The 14,130-nt window shown below is 39.9% G+C and overlaps 1 protein-coding gene across 4 annotated transcripts in view; it reads right to left on the reverse strand.

Annotated features, from left to right (window-relative positions):
• The window catches only part of prkdc (protein kinase, DNA-activated, catalytic subunit), a 41,142-nt gene that overhangs the window by 3,852 nt on the left and 23,160 nt on the right, over positions 1 to 14,130 (reverse strand). For 2 of the 4 annotated variants that reach the window (XM_044176909.1, XM_044176907.1), the window contains 25 exons: positions 13,951 to 14,100; positions 12,533 to 12,706; positions 12,059 to 12,157; positions 11,673 to 11,883; positions 11,376 to 11,550; positions 11,016 to 11,219; positions 10,503 to 10,615; positions 10,189 to 10,320; positions 9,855 to 10,034; positions 9,099 to 9,307; positions 7,842 to 7,980; positions 7,509 to 7,697; positions 6,870 to 7,094; positions 6,518 to 6,626; positions 6,223 to 6,325; positions 5,963 to 6,125; positions 5,702 to 5,876; positions 3,857 to 4,050; positions 3,345 to 3,528; positions 2,536 to 2,696; positions 1,508 to 1,719; positions 1,241 to 1,328; positions 1,007 to 1,150; positions 391 to 598; positions 89 to 156 (listed from right to left, as the gene is read on the reverse strand). In XM_044176909.1, the coding sequence (XP_044032844.1) occupies positions 89 to 156; positions 391 to 598; positions 1,007 to 1,150; positions 1,241 to 1,328; positions 1,508 to 1,719; positions 2,536 to 2,696; positions 3,345 to 3,528; positions 3,857 to 4,050; positions 5,702 to 5,876; positions 5,963 to 6,125; positions 6,223 to 6,325; positions 6,518 to 6,626; positions 6,870 to 7,094; positions 7,509 to 7,697; positions 7,842 to 7,980; positions 9,099 to 9,307; positions 9,855 to 10,034; positions 10,189 to 10,320; positions 10,503 to 10,615; positions 11,016 to 11,219; positions 11,376 to 11,550; positions 11,673 to 11,883; positions 12,059 to 12,157; positions 12,533 to 12,706; positions 13,951 to 14,100 (4,009 nt within the window). Of the gene's footprint in view, positions 1 to 88; positions 157 to 390; positions 599 to 1,006; positions 1,151 to 1,240; positions 1,329 to 1,507; positions 1,720 to 2,535; positions 2,697 to 3,344; positions 3,529 to 3,856; positions 4,051 to 5,701; positions 5,877 to 5,962; positions 6,126 to 6,222; positions 6,326 to 6,517; positions 6,627 to 6,869; positions 7,095 to 7,508; positions 7,698 to 7,841; positions 7,981 to 9,098; positions 9,308 to 9,854; positions 10,035 to 10,188; positions 10,321 to 10,502; positions 10,619 to 11,015; positions 11,220 to 11,375; positions 11,551 to 11,672; positions 11,884 to 12,058; positions 12,158 to 12,532; positions 12,707 to 13,950; positions 14,101 to 14,130 lie in introns of all 4 variants that reach the window. The other 2 variants (XM_044176906.1, XM_044176908.1) reach the window with 1 other exon arrangement.

Below are 14,130 nucleotides of genomic sequence, written 5' to 3' on the forward strand. Positions count from 1 at the left end.
CCCACACTGGGACTTCAAACTTACACACTGGATGCTATTAGAACATTCAAATTGTCCTATTTTACAGTGAACGACCATAATAGCATACCCTTTCATCAAAGCCTGTTATTTTTGCATGATACTCTGGCAAAGGTTTCGATCTGCCATCATATTGCCCTACAAAAAGAGGAAAGAAAAATATCTTCACCATAAAGTTCAACAGAAGTGTTTTTATTTTCTGTTGGAAAATGTAGGTTCCCTCTCACTTACAGACCATTAAACACACAGCAACGACTAGAAATAAGTAATAATCACATTAGAAAAATGGCATAAACAAGACATGTCAATACCAACAACGTACCAGAGTGCAAACTACCCTGATTTCAATAGAGTGAGTTTTTATTTACTGACCTGGGATCTCCAGCTCATTCCTGAATGCGTCTGCTTTAAAACCACTCAGCCAGGGCGAGTATTCCTTCAGGTTCCCTGGTTCCTTCTGAAATCCACGCATGGATGCTGCCAGATCCTCCACCCGCCGCACAAAACTTTTCTGTTTTCGGTTCTCAAACAGCTTGCTACCTTTAGGTCCCAGCAGTTTCTCCACATCTTTAGCAAATTTCTGCAATGAATACCATAATAACAGTATATAACATGATATTATGATATTTAATCTTTTACATATCTATTTTCCCTTTCGCAACATAGGAAATGTTGCTTTTCCTCACCATATTTCCCATTTACTTTATGCATAAATGATAATAAGATGGGCGTTCCAGAGCAGTGATTGGCCCAGGGTTTGTGTGTGTGTGTGTGTGTGTGTGTGTGTGTGTGTAACATCAGTGGAGCAATGAAGTGGACTGTGTTCTTAGCTAGCTTAACTGACAACCCAATAAAGTAGAAAAGTGATCTCCTGCAGATTTACCATTTAAAGTTTAGGAAAAGAATGAAAATGCATTTTTTGATTGTATATGTTGTCGTATAAGCTCTTTGCTATACAAAAGATGAAAGATCGAAGCAAACTACAAACTTGGATAAATTTCTTGCGAAACATCCCATGACCGGCTCTGTTACGATCTCCGAGTGAAGAGCGCATCTCGTCATACATGTCGCCCATTCGCTTCATGTCAAATCCTGGTTTTTCCAATTCATTTTTCACACAATCCCACCAATCCTGTGTGGACCAAATGACAAGGATCAATGACAGGCCAAAAACCAGTAGGTGGAAGCTTCAATAATTCATGATTGAACTTGCGCTCATTACCTTAAAAATCATCTCAGGGTTTGTAAGCTGCTGCAGTGCATCCACAAAGTTCTTCACAGCTCCTCCCTTATCCAGCATGCTCCTGAGCCTGTTGACACACACACACACACACACACACACACACACACACACACACACACACACACAAATATTAATAAGTAGACGTTAACAAAATGCACTAGTAATATCAAACCTAGAAAAAGAATGGGAATCCATCTGGAATTGTAATTTGTCTTTCTTCCCCAGACAAAACATTAGGCAGGTTACCTGTTGACAAATTCCTGCTGCTGGTGTCCTGTAGCAGAGTGCTCAAACTGGTAACTCTCACTGCTGATCATTAGAGCATAAACCAGTGCTTGAGGGTAGCACTCTGCTATCTGCCCAATGCAGTGTTGCACTGCCACAGCTTCCTGCTTGTCCAAAAGGGCGACCATTTGACTGATCCAGCCAATCAGCATCCAGCAGGGAACTGACATCATCTACACATGGAAAGATAGTACTGTCACTGTACAACTAAAGCGCACATACATTGTGGGATACTGCATCTAATTGAAATGCAGTCTCCTCGCTACAGTGTTGATGTAGTGTTGTACTTCTGAAGCTTAAAAATGTTGGTTGTTCATCATTTTACATTGTTGTCAATAAATGTAACAGTATGATTTCAGTGGCAGGTGTGATTTTTAGTTGTTCACCAGAGCAACCCCAATTGCAACAGCTGCAAACCAAGTTACGCTGATACTCCAACACTTTTACTGAGTGTTTATTAGACTTCCTGTCTAGAATGACCTTTCTAAATCTATAATATTACAGACATTTCTTGACCAGGGAGAACCCAGCTAATAAAGCTTACTAGAACAAAAAATTATCTCAAATTTTGGGAAATATGCTTATTCACTTTCTGGTGGAGAGTTAGATGAGAACATTGATACCACTCTCATATCTGTCCATTAAATATGAAGCTACAGCCAGCGGCTTAGTTTAGCACAAAGACTGGAAACAGGGGAAAATGGCTAGCCTGGCTCCCTCAAACTATTTCTTTAAAGCAAATTCATGTTGGCTGTAATGTAATTAACAGATGGGTAAATTTCCATAAATAGTTGGAGACCATTGCAAAACAAAGAACTGCTATAAATTAAAAAGACAAATTATATTTTGAGTAAAACTTTGATAAACAAATTTTTATACAACATCATTACTATAATTATTTACACCAGCCCAAGAAGAAGGTTGCAAATGCAAAGTGGGATAAAGTGTGGGTTTACCCTCCACTACATCTCTGGTCTTAACACACTAACCTCTTTTGTCATGAGGTCCAGTGTCTCAGAGGGGTAGGACTCAATGATCTGCAGCAGACGTGGGAACTTGAGGCGAGCTTCCTCTGAGTTCATCTTCAGTGCTTTCAACATGCTCTCCACCACATGAACAGGCAGTGCCACCAGGTCTGGATATTGGCTTTCTGTAACAAAACACAAAAACGTATACCACTATGCTGTTTATACCAAGGTAGCTATCCCTTTAATATCTCTAGGTGAATTAGGCCATTGTGGTCAGTGTTACAAATCAATGAGCTGGCCTGGTAATAATGGATTTACATATTTTTGTCAATGTGATGAAGTATCTTGATTTGTCAGGTATTTAATTCATCCAAAACCATACATATATTCCATATTATTATCTATCTATCTATCTATCTATCTATCTATCTATCTATCTATCTATCTATCTATTTTAACACTTGCTGAATTGAATTACCAGAAAAACTGCTATATCACAATATGTATCGAAATATAACCTTATTTTGCCGTGAATATTTTTGAAATCCATGTCGCCTGTTTTAAGGCATTTTTGCCTTCATTTGATAACTGGTAGAACAGAGCGTCAGGAAATACAGTGAGAGAGAGAGAATGGGATAAAATGTGACAAAAGTCCTCGGGGCAAACTTGTGTCGGGGACATCAAATTATATCACTGGGTTACTGGTGCAAACTGGCACCAGTCAAAGAGACTGAACTGTAACAGCAGTCTGGTGTTAAAAACAACAATCTCCAGAATGGGTTAATTGGTAAATCAACAAAGGCACACAATTAGTTAGTATTAGTACTCACCAGTATCACTCTGCTCCTCCTCTCGCAGTCGTTTGTCACAGAAGTTAGCCAAAGCCATGTATGTCTCAATGATGCTGCTGCTTTCCACACAGTCCTGAGTATAAGACTGAAGCTCTTCATCAGCCTTTCTGGTAGCATCACACAGCAACTTGAATGCTTGTAACTGCAGCCCCACTTCCACTTTCTGCAGGGTAAACAGTTTTTAGTGAATAAATGCCTTACGGTCTCTCATTTACATAGACTTTTGCCTTGCCCAGGGTTCTATTTTATACTACAGGGCAGGGTTAAAAGGACATAATTGGCTGAGGTCAACGAAGTACAGCTTTTTTTCATTCAGATACATGAATTTTACACAGTTTACCACAGTACACATCACCCTCATTTTGTCATTTCCATAGCCCATAAGCAATTCAAAGAAGGCAAAAATACCACCTGCTTTAGTCAGACTGAACACTACATGTTTTAAATAAGTTTGAAAATAATATTAAAAAAATACACTGCAAGTAGAGTACCTTTGGATTTTCATTGGGCCAAGCAGCCCCAGAAAGCTTTGCAACTCTCTCCGCTTTCTCAGCTTCAATAGTTCCCAGGACCGAGGGGCTTCTGCTTACAGCTGTGGCCAGGATGTGGAAAGAGGTACCTTGGAGTATCTTTTGGTATCTGAATACTTTAGCTGTGGCACTCTGACAGTCAGCCTGAAGGTCCTCTGCAAAGAGAAAAGAGCTGACATGAAACATCTCAACAGGAAACAAGAGAAGCTGAAGTCACACTCAGCTATATGTGCATGTCACTGCAACTTCTGTTGTTCTAATTGAAAATTTTGTTCAACTGTATTTCTTAATTTGTTCTGTTTGGGCCTTATTTATTTGAATACTCCAAACCTGGTTTACAGAAAATAATCTGGATGTGTGGATACAAATTAAATTGAAAATTAGAAATAAAACATTCCAGTTGCAAGTGAGGGTGGACAACACAGACAGCAAAGTGTGGGGGTGCCATTGTTTTGTCCCATCTCCTAAAAATAAACAATTACTGCTGATTCAAGTTCAAGTTTTATTGTCAACAACAGTAACGTATACAATGAAATTCTTGAACCAAGGCATTTTCAATTAAGTAATGTAACAAATAACAATAAAGTAAGAGTTGCACTTGGTGTGTCGCCATGACCTGACAGCATCTTAACAAAATTCTCAATAATTCGCATTATGCTTTAATTGTAATGGATCAAGTGTATTTATTCTAGTGCCGCATGATATATTTTGACAAGCACCTCTTTCTGTTGTGTCAGCACGACACCAGAAAGTACGTTTAGTGTTTTTCTGATCGTGTGCTGAATGTTTTGCCAGCAAAATAAGGGACTACGGACTGGTCTTTGCCCATTTGTCACATGCACTATCACAAACATCACTCATTGAGTTTTAACAAAATTTGGTGAAATGATCTCACCAATGTTATTTTAAAATTACAACAATTGGCCACAGTGACTCATAATTATGGGTCAGTTATTAATGGGACTGCAAAATGTCTAATCATGTTTATGCTGATTACCTTATGTAAAAAATACGTGTTTAAAAAAAAAACTTAATATAAACTATATATCTATATAACTAACCCACCTAACCTTAACTACCTCTAGCTACCTTTAATCAAGCAAGCTTTCAAACTTAAATGAAAGATACTTGTTGCTACGTTGCCTAATAGCATAATTCCTCCAAGTGATGGGCTTTCAAACTTTGAAATATTGATGTCAATTAGTTGACACCCTGAATTTTTCAATTACTATAATGTTTTAAACTCCAGAAGAAAGTGCCAAAAGGTTTAAAGCCTGTGGAGTTTTTGACCACTAGAGGCACTATGGAGCAATGTTTTTGTTAGTGAGTCCCTGTTTAGTTTGCATTGTTCACATGCACACAGGGACGCACCTGCACATGCACTAGAATTCGGACAGCGCAGGTCAGATTCTGCCACTGGCTATTCTGCTGATTGACAGTTGGCGGCGGTAACGCACGTAGAAATGCATCAACAAAGGCAGTGAAGAAGAAGTTTGCTAACAAGCAAACACAAATGTAAACAATGCAGGGTTTAAAATATTTAGAAAATTTGCTCAGCAAATGTTTTATGAGGAAGGAAATACACTAAACATGTTCGTTAGACAGTCAAGGACACAAAATGTGTTTTGGTGAGTAACACTCAATGAAAACTTCACCGGGCACCTTTAAGTTTATCACAAAATCTGGCGAGTCAAATGAAAAATTGTATCATGACAGTGACAAATACAGTTATCACGTTAAAGCTGTCTATTAATCTCAGTTGTGTAATCCCCAAACTAATGTACAGGACTCCTGTTCCCTGCTTACCCAGGAGTGGGATAGTCTTCAGCATGGCACTGATTTGATCCACAGGACCCTGGGCCTGGCTGCGTTTATGGTTGTAGCGGCTAAAACTGTGGACCCACGGCAGCAACCAGCCTCTGTTTGTTTTCGCTTCTTTGTGAAGTTCCTTCAGCAGCTTGGTGGCCACAGGAAAGTTATTCTGAAAACAACATTCGTGTTCCAAGGTGAGTTTGTGGTAAACTTGTGACAGCGCAAAAAAAGTTAATTCCAAAGTTATTTGTTCACCTGCTTCCATGCGCTATCAGCCATGTGTAGCTTCATGTTGAACTTGCAGTCATTTACTAATGTGTCAATGTCACCTGCTGGGTCATCTGAACCGTCCACCTCCATACTGTCACTGGGAGCGTGGCCTCTCAGCTTTTCCCTGATCTTGTCCAAGAAGAAGCATCTGAAACATAGAGATCAAATTCGACACTGTATCACAATTTGTTATCTGATAATTTAAAAGATTTGTAAGCAAAATATTAAACATATTTTTTTCTTACCGAGATGTAATGATATCATCCCATAAATTCACTGGATCCACTTTAGCATCAGGATATCGCTCAGTCCATAGTCTGATGAGCCGCTTGATGGAGCTCACAGACACTAATGAATGTAATACAGTAAAAGTTACAAAATTTTGAGAGTGGGACAAAAAAAAAGTAAGTATTAAAGACAGTTTCAAGGATATTATTCTACAATTCTTTCAAAAAACTGAATAACTTTTTAAGGAAGATATATTAGAGATTTTATTTGGATATTGAGTGTTTGAGTTTTAAAGACAATATCTCCGCTCACCCTCTCCTTTAATGAACAGCAAGAAGTCCTGGATTTCAGTCAAGGCCTGCACTGACTGCAGGGTGGTAAGCCGACTTTGAGTCAACAGCGTATCGACACTAGAGTAATTCTATAGGAGGCAAAGAGATTGAGTGCACACAGTGGTTGAGTGTGGAGTTTCAGATCCAAACACATTTCTGCATATTCTTTGACAATAAACCAAATATTTCTAGAGAGATTTACAGGATGTATGAATTCTATATATACTTTACATACATAAACTATTTTTGCTTTTAAAATAAGAATGAATTAATAATCTTCGTCGTTCTAAAACTCTTGAGCTGATAGACAGAAAGGATGTGTAACAGCAGACCTCCATAAAGAGCTGCATGGCGTAGTTGGTGTAGTATTTTGCACGGTCATAGTCCTCCTGCAGGATGTAGAGCAAGCTGAGCTCTTGGCTGTAATGACTTTCCAGCAGCTTTTTGCGTTCCTCCACCCTCATGGCTTTGTCGATGAAGCTTAGAAGAGTTTGGTCCGTCTCACCCAGCTGCAGCTGCTTCAACATGCTGCGAATCATGTGCCGCAGGTACATTTCCTGGCACAAACGCAAAAGACTCAAGTGAAAATAGCATTAAAACTCTGGGTTTGCATAGACTCAATACTTACAACTGACAAAATAAAAAAAAATCCAGAGATTTCACTACATGTTGTGCAATACATTATAATAGGACTTGAAGGACATCTCTATTTCCAGTGCTTTTATCACGCTATGTTATGCTACAGAATTCTTTTCTTTTTTTGTCAAATTTAATCTTAAATTACTATCGCAGTATTTTATTACTAAAGATGACTGAAGAGTCTGGGAGGGGCATTTGCATGACATGGAGGGCTGAGATTACGTAATTTAGGTTTTCATTTCAAGCCATCACTGCATGTTCAACAAGAGAGGAAGAATGCAGTTTTGGATGGAATTAAAACCTGCAGGATGTCAGAAGGTCAGATCTGTTACCTGGTAGAGCGGCTCCGACCACATCCTCTCGAGGTCGGGTGGCGAGTTTTCATCTATGTTCACAGTGGAGCAGTACTGAAGGGACTTCCACTCAGTCAGATGACTGTAGGCCTCCATAGCAGCTATTTCCCAGAAGTCCTTCTCAGAGTCTGTGGGCTCGCCATCACTCCAATGCTCAGTGTTCAGAGCCTGCCAGTATGGAAGAGAGTATGCACTTTTACACTACAGAGCTACATACACAAGCTAGCAATCTGGTAAAAATGCACCAGTCCATGTGCATTGACATGCTATCTAAGCACTATGCTAGACTTCTTGTATTGGGAAAAACTGTACCTCATTGTAAAGCTTCACAGCTTCTGCAAAGTCAGTGTTGGCTTCAGCTTGAAGCGCAGCACAGGTGATCGACTTGGTCCCAACTTTACCACCAAAGATGCCACGCACGACATCAAAATCCTCCAAAGATCTGTAAAGCCTGGAGAACAGAGGAAACAAAGAGCATGCTAACTTCTACACTTAACAATAGCAGCTATAATCATCCAAAGGTGATTGATCTGTACATGTAATGTAGCTCCTGGCAGTTACAATCTGACAAAACGTGTAGGGACAGAGGTAACAGTGTTTCCGTTATATACATTTTGCAGCGGCTCTTATACGACTCTGCAGAGCTGTCCGCTCCACTGAACTCAGATGAATGGTCATCCGCTCTCTCTCCACTTTGAGGATGAGCAACTGGAACAGTGACAGAACTCGCGAAGTCATGACAACCAAATAAACAACAGCATGAGCACAGCATTTTCTCCTCAGGCAGAGTGACAAACAGGGCACAGCGTAGTCGGACTGGCCATCGGGAGCACCGGGAGAAATCGCGGTGGGCCGGTCGCTTCTCGAAAAACAAGAGTGAGACAGATGCGTTGTCGACCCACTTTGATTATGCACCAGCCCGCATCCTTCCCCTCAAGACCCTCAGTTCAACTGGTAAAACAAGGTTTTGCAGATGAAGCCATAAGGCAGAATACAATAGGGATAAGATAAGCAAAGTTTGGGTTTGGCTGGCTGTTTAGCTATGTCCGGTGCCTTTTGTTGAAACATGATCAACCTTTCATCATAAAGGTTGATCGTGTTCACTTTTCGTGAACCGACCAATCACAGCCTGGATGGGGCGGGACATTAAAAAAAGGTTGATGTGCTACAGTACATTTTCGAAATGTTGAACTCATTGTTATGCATGAATGGTTATGATTATTAACAAGTTAGTACTTAGCATTAACAAACCACCCAGGTACAACAAAACCCTTTCCCCCCACAGCTGAAAGAAATCCTAGAGGAAACACTGGGTAAGGTACATAAATGTGTTAATGTAACTGTCTCCATTGGAAAAAGGAATTGAAAAGAATGAATTGGCATTAAAACAGACATGAAAGCATCATTGCATAGATGAAATTATTAAGTTAATTATGCCCTGTCTCTAATCAGCTATTTGTCCTCATAAAATAGACAATAGACACTTTGTGGCATGTTAGTAAGCTCGTAACATTGAGCTACAAGCCAGCACTGATAGAACCAGTATCAAGGTAAACAATATTGTAATACCTTGCGAGGTGGATCCATTTATTGGTGTCTGGGGGGATTTCTTTGCGTCCTCGTGACCGTTTGGCAGGAGGCTCATCTTGGCCACCAGCATGCAACAAGCCCTCTTCCAGCAGCAGGATGCCCGATGGCTGCTGGAGACTCACCAGGCAAGTGGAGCTGATGGCTGCTGGGTTGAGCTGCTGCAGCTCCTTATTCTGGTAGCACATGTCCTAACAACACAACCAGCAGAGTAATAACTCAACTCACCAGTTTTCAGCCTTAAAGTTTATAGTTTTGAGAAGAGCTTTGAGTTCGACTTTAATAATCAAGCTATACAATAACAAGGCACCTACAATGTATTGGAGCACTTGTATGGCAAATTTTATTTCTTGCTACTTTGTTAGTTGTTCTACAAAGGTGAACAGCCTTATTGCACTTCAGTTGGACTAAAAACTTGCATTATGTCTTTCAAATGTGTAAGATTCATGACAATGTGTTTTTCTATAAATGCAAAACTCCCAAATATTACTAATAATGGCCGAATCCAGCATAATAGAAAATATATATACAGAATCGAGAACAGAGTACTAGAGGAAACTGGAATATTAATGTTAAGATCCTAAAACCTATGTAAATATAATAATACTTTACTTTTCTTACTGGACACAGATACAGTGCTACTGTGGATATACTCTCAATAAATGCCACTGTAATGTTACAGATTGAAGACTTTGCCAGCTGAGTCAAAATATTTAAATAGTTTCTGAAGGCCATTACCTGCACACATGCTATAAATGGAGGGAAGCAGATGGTACTCTTGCTCAGGAATGTATTCATGTTGCACCGCAGCTCCTCTTTAATCCTCCCGCTCTCCCCTCTTGGTTTGTGTGGTTCCATTTCTTGGAGGATACCAGCAAACAGGGAGCTGAACAGCTGTTTGGCTAAAATTGGATCTCTCTGAAGGAGCATGCATAGAAAAGAAATCCAGCAATTGTGATCAAAGCCATTTGTTTTTTTTTGGTGGAATGTATTGTTTGTGTTCATTTATGTTTAGTATATTTCCAGCCTAACTACTTTGTGAAAAGGACACAGAGAACAGTGGCAGTCTTACCTGTGCTAGTGCTTGAAGTGGGGTGATGAGGCTACTGTATGAGATCTGGATGTCTGGAAAGTCTCCCACTCTGTAGTTACGATAGAGAGTCACCTGAGCCTCTTTTCGCAGCCTTTGATCAGCTTTGTCTTCCTGTATGTCACCAAACAAAACCAGTGATGGTTAGAGACACTGGCAGTTTGGAGAAGTTAGTGACAATAAGCACTGAACTATACAGTAATCAATCTTAAATTTTTTATGTGCTGCCATATAGTATTTCAAAAATGAATTGCACTAAGGATAAATATGGATATTGGTTGTTGCATGTTTGATACCTTTTTCTGTTTTTGTTGTCGGATCTCTCTTTGTGCATAATTCAAGCTGACTTTCTCCTGATCCTTGAGAAATCTGCGTCTCAATCTTAGGATGTTATTCCGTTGCTCGTTTTCTGCTGTTGACATATAGACATAAAATCTATTCACAGTAATTTTTAACTTCAAAAAACAAAATGTGATTGCTGTGGTAGTTAACAGAACATTCAAAGCTGTTATAAAGCTTCACCCCCAGCACCATTGGTGCTATAATCATGCAAACTGTTATAATTAGATAGTTGCAACACAAGATCTAAGAAAATGTTCCTCCTTTGGCTCCTTTTAGAAAGATGTAAAATGACTTTTAGGGCCAATCTGCCTTTATGCAGATAGTGAATTAGTTGTAACTGTGTAACAACTGCAGAAAAACTCACCCAATATTTTGTCCTTGGAACATACTTAAGAGTCATAAAACATTAATAGGGATGGGCAGTGCTGCATATTTAAACAGGTCGGTAATTCTTCTCAGAGACTAACCTTTAGTGCGACTGTCCACCTCATCGGTTGATGCAGTAAGGCGCCTTAGGCCAAAGCCTTCTCCTACTGGTCTCCTTGCTGTAGTTTGCCTCTCTGCTTTCTTATCAAACACCAACAATGAAGACAGAGACTCAGAGCCGAGTGTGTACTCTGCTAGTGTATCCACACTGCTGCCCGTCAGCCAGTTATATGCTGTACGTCGACCTGGGGGTGGGTGGTGGTGGATCCAAGGTAAATATACTTGGTTTAACCTGCAAATTCTCTGACTGCAAAGCTATAGGTACAGGACATGCTTCTATCTTTAGTACTGGTATAGCAGTCATTTAGTACTAATACCAGGATATTGAATTACAGTGCTACCTGCTGTTTGGGTTTGGGAGAATTCTAATGAAGTCTGAGTGGCTCGGAGCTTCCCCTTCATGGCTCCAGACTGGGATGCGGCCGGACTTTCTGGGCCTTGAGAGGTTTGGGTTTCAACAAACATGGGAGTCATCACTGTGCTCCTGACGCGCCAGTTGGAATCAATCACATAGTCCTAGAGAGTGGAAAAATGTAATCAATACATCAGTCTCAGTAGCATACAAATAAAAATCTCAAAAAAGCTCATTTTTAACTGACCCTGAGGAAAAAAAAAAAAAGCTGTAGATTTCAACTGACCTGAAAGGTACACTCTGACAGTGGATACTCAAACATATTTCGTTTGAAGTCAGGACTCTGGCTGGTCATTTCCAGCAGCAGATTGGTAGCCAAGCTTAAGAAACACCTTTCTATTTGACAGGAGTACAGAGAACGAAGCACCGTCAACATTCGCTCTAGGGTCGCAGTGGGGAGGCGCTTCTCCTGACTCCAGAAGTTCCGAACATAAAGCCTGAAAACATAATGGACAGGAATGTTTTTTTCAGTGAAAACACTGACTGTTGTATTGTGAATTGTTGGGATTACACTTACCTGCATAATATAAGAAAGGATAACATAAAATAAAGACAGCGTATGAAATAAATAAAACATAAAATAAAGGTAAGCGAGAAATAGTGGGTACTTACTGAAGGCCTTGGTTTTCTTCAGACAGTCCCTGAAGTAGTGTTTCTTTAGCTGCATTCAAAACCTCTACTGAGGTGTTGTCTTCCATGCTCTCTGCATCACTGGAAGAATAAAAAAAGGAAACAGTATATCATTAAGGTTCACATCAAGGAAGCAAGCAACAGTAAACCTGTGACCATAAAAAGCAATATAATAAAAAGTTATGAGTTGTATGATTGTATGATGATTGTAAATCCATTTTGCTGGAGAATTTGCACCATTTGCTAGTCTTGCTATATGGAATTTATTTTGCCCCACATTGGTTAATTGTTTAAATTACGCAGTCACCCCTTGGGTCAAATCAGAAAACGTTACTGAAACCAATGATATGTTTTGTTTAAACTACTACATTTTGGCATAAATAATTTAAATAACAAGACAGCAAAGTAGGAAATGATGATCTGTTTGAAAAAAAAAGACAAAAAGGCTCACAGTACCTGTAGTTGTCCTGGATCCACATGAGGATGTCATACATCCTCTCTCTGCACACTGGTGAAGGATGGGAGACAAAAGCTGTCACAGTTCCCAGGAGCTCCTGAAGCTGAACCGGTGTCAGGTCGGCAATAATCTTGTGGATGATATCCAGACAAACTCTCTGCCTTGCTTCATCCCTGGGAGCACGGAAGAGCAATGTGCAGAAACATGGTTGCACCACAAATAAATATTCAAATGTGCTATTCATTTACACTTATAAGCTAAATAAATAAATAATGATGCCTTGAATGTCAAATCTCTTTTGATTTCCTGTATTTGATGATCATGAAGGTTAAGACTTGGTTTTAAGGGTTAGATTAGAATTAGGTTATGATTAAGGTGAGGGTAAGGGTTAGGGTTAGGTATTTAGTTGTGATGGTTAAGGTTAGGGTAAGGTGCTGGAGAATGCATTATGTCAATGACGGTCCTCACAAAGATAGTAGGATGTATGTGCGTGTGTGTCTTTCTACAAAGTTTGGCCATGTTACGTGAATCCGTTTAGAAGTTGTGCGCCTTTTTGTCACAGGCCCCTCCCACTGCTATACCCCCCTTTCGCCAACTGGCATGAATAGTTAATCAGCTGTCCTTTGGCTCATGACCAACCGTTCCACAAAATCTTGTGCAAGTCTGTGAATCCATTTGGAAGTTTTGTGCCTTTTTGTGAGAGGCCACTCCCACTGCCCCGCCCCCCTTTAGCCAATTGGCATGAACACACACACACACACACACACACACACACACACACACTTAACCTCCATGCCAAATTTCAGCCTCCTAGGGTGAAAACTGTGGCTGCCAAAGGGTGGGGCGAGCTGTAGAACTGCTGGTTGCAGCTAAAAAAGGTGTGAGCTCTATGTACTTGTAAGTAATTTAAAAGAAGGTATGTGATCATACAATATTAAAAAAAGCAAGTGATACCTTAATGAAATTACTGTAAACAAATGACTGCACAGTGGAGATAACTGGAAGCCTCTGTCTCACACGACTGAAAATGTAAGTGAAGTGTTTAGAACCTCCTGTACCTGCTCAAATTCCAAGAATCTTTAGCTTTACTGAAGAGGATCAAACAATGTAGGCAGTGACATCACCACTTTAAACCATCTACAGATATCAGTCAAGCTCAAAACTTCAGCACTGTTTGTGTTATAGCATGCCAGGAGAATTCCTGCCAAATCTATGTACAACAAACTACAGTGCAGTATATAGGATGTCAGGTTTTTATCAATATTCTCAGTAATGGTTTCATTTGTCTGGGGTACTTACAGTACTATACATTAATGTCTCAACATTTTTGCAGAAATGACTGATGGCTATGAACCAGAGACAAACCATGAAGACAATAAACATGCAGATTATGGAGAAGACAATGGTTAGGACTTACCTATGGCCCATCATCTGAATGAAGCCTGTGGTCTTCAACTGCAGAAAGATGTCTGGGATGACATCAGCTCGGCTCAGCACACACTCCAAACAATGAGTCTTTAACATGCCGTGCAACTTTGGCAGGAGGAAGAACACGTAGTTGACAAAGCTGAAAAATTAAGTAAGTAAGACTTAATTT

The sequence above is a fragment of the Siniperca chuatsi genome, linkage group LG19, assembly GCF_020085105.1.
Source record: "Siniperca chuatsi isolate FFG_IHB_CAS linkage group LG19, ASM2008510v1, whole genome shotgun sequence".
Classification (NCBI taxonomy): Eukaryota; Metazoa; Chordata; class Actinopteri; order Centrarchiformes; family Sinipercidae; genus Siniperca; species Siniperca chuatsi.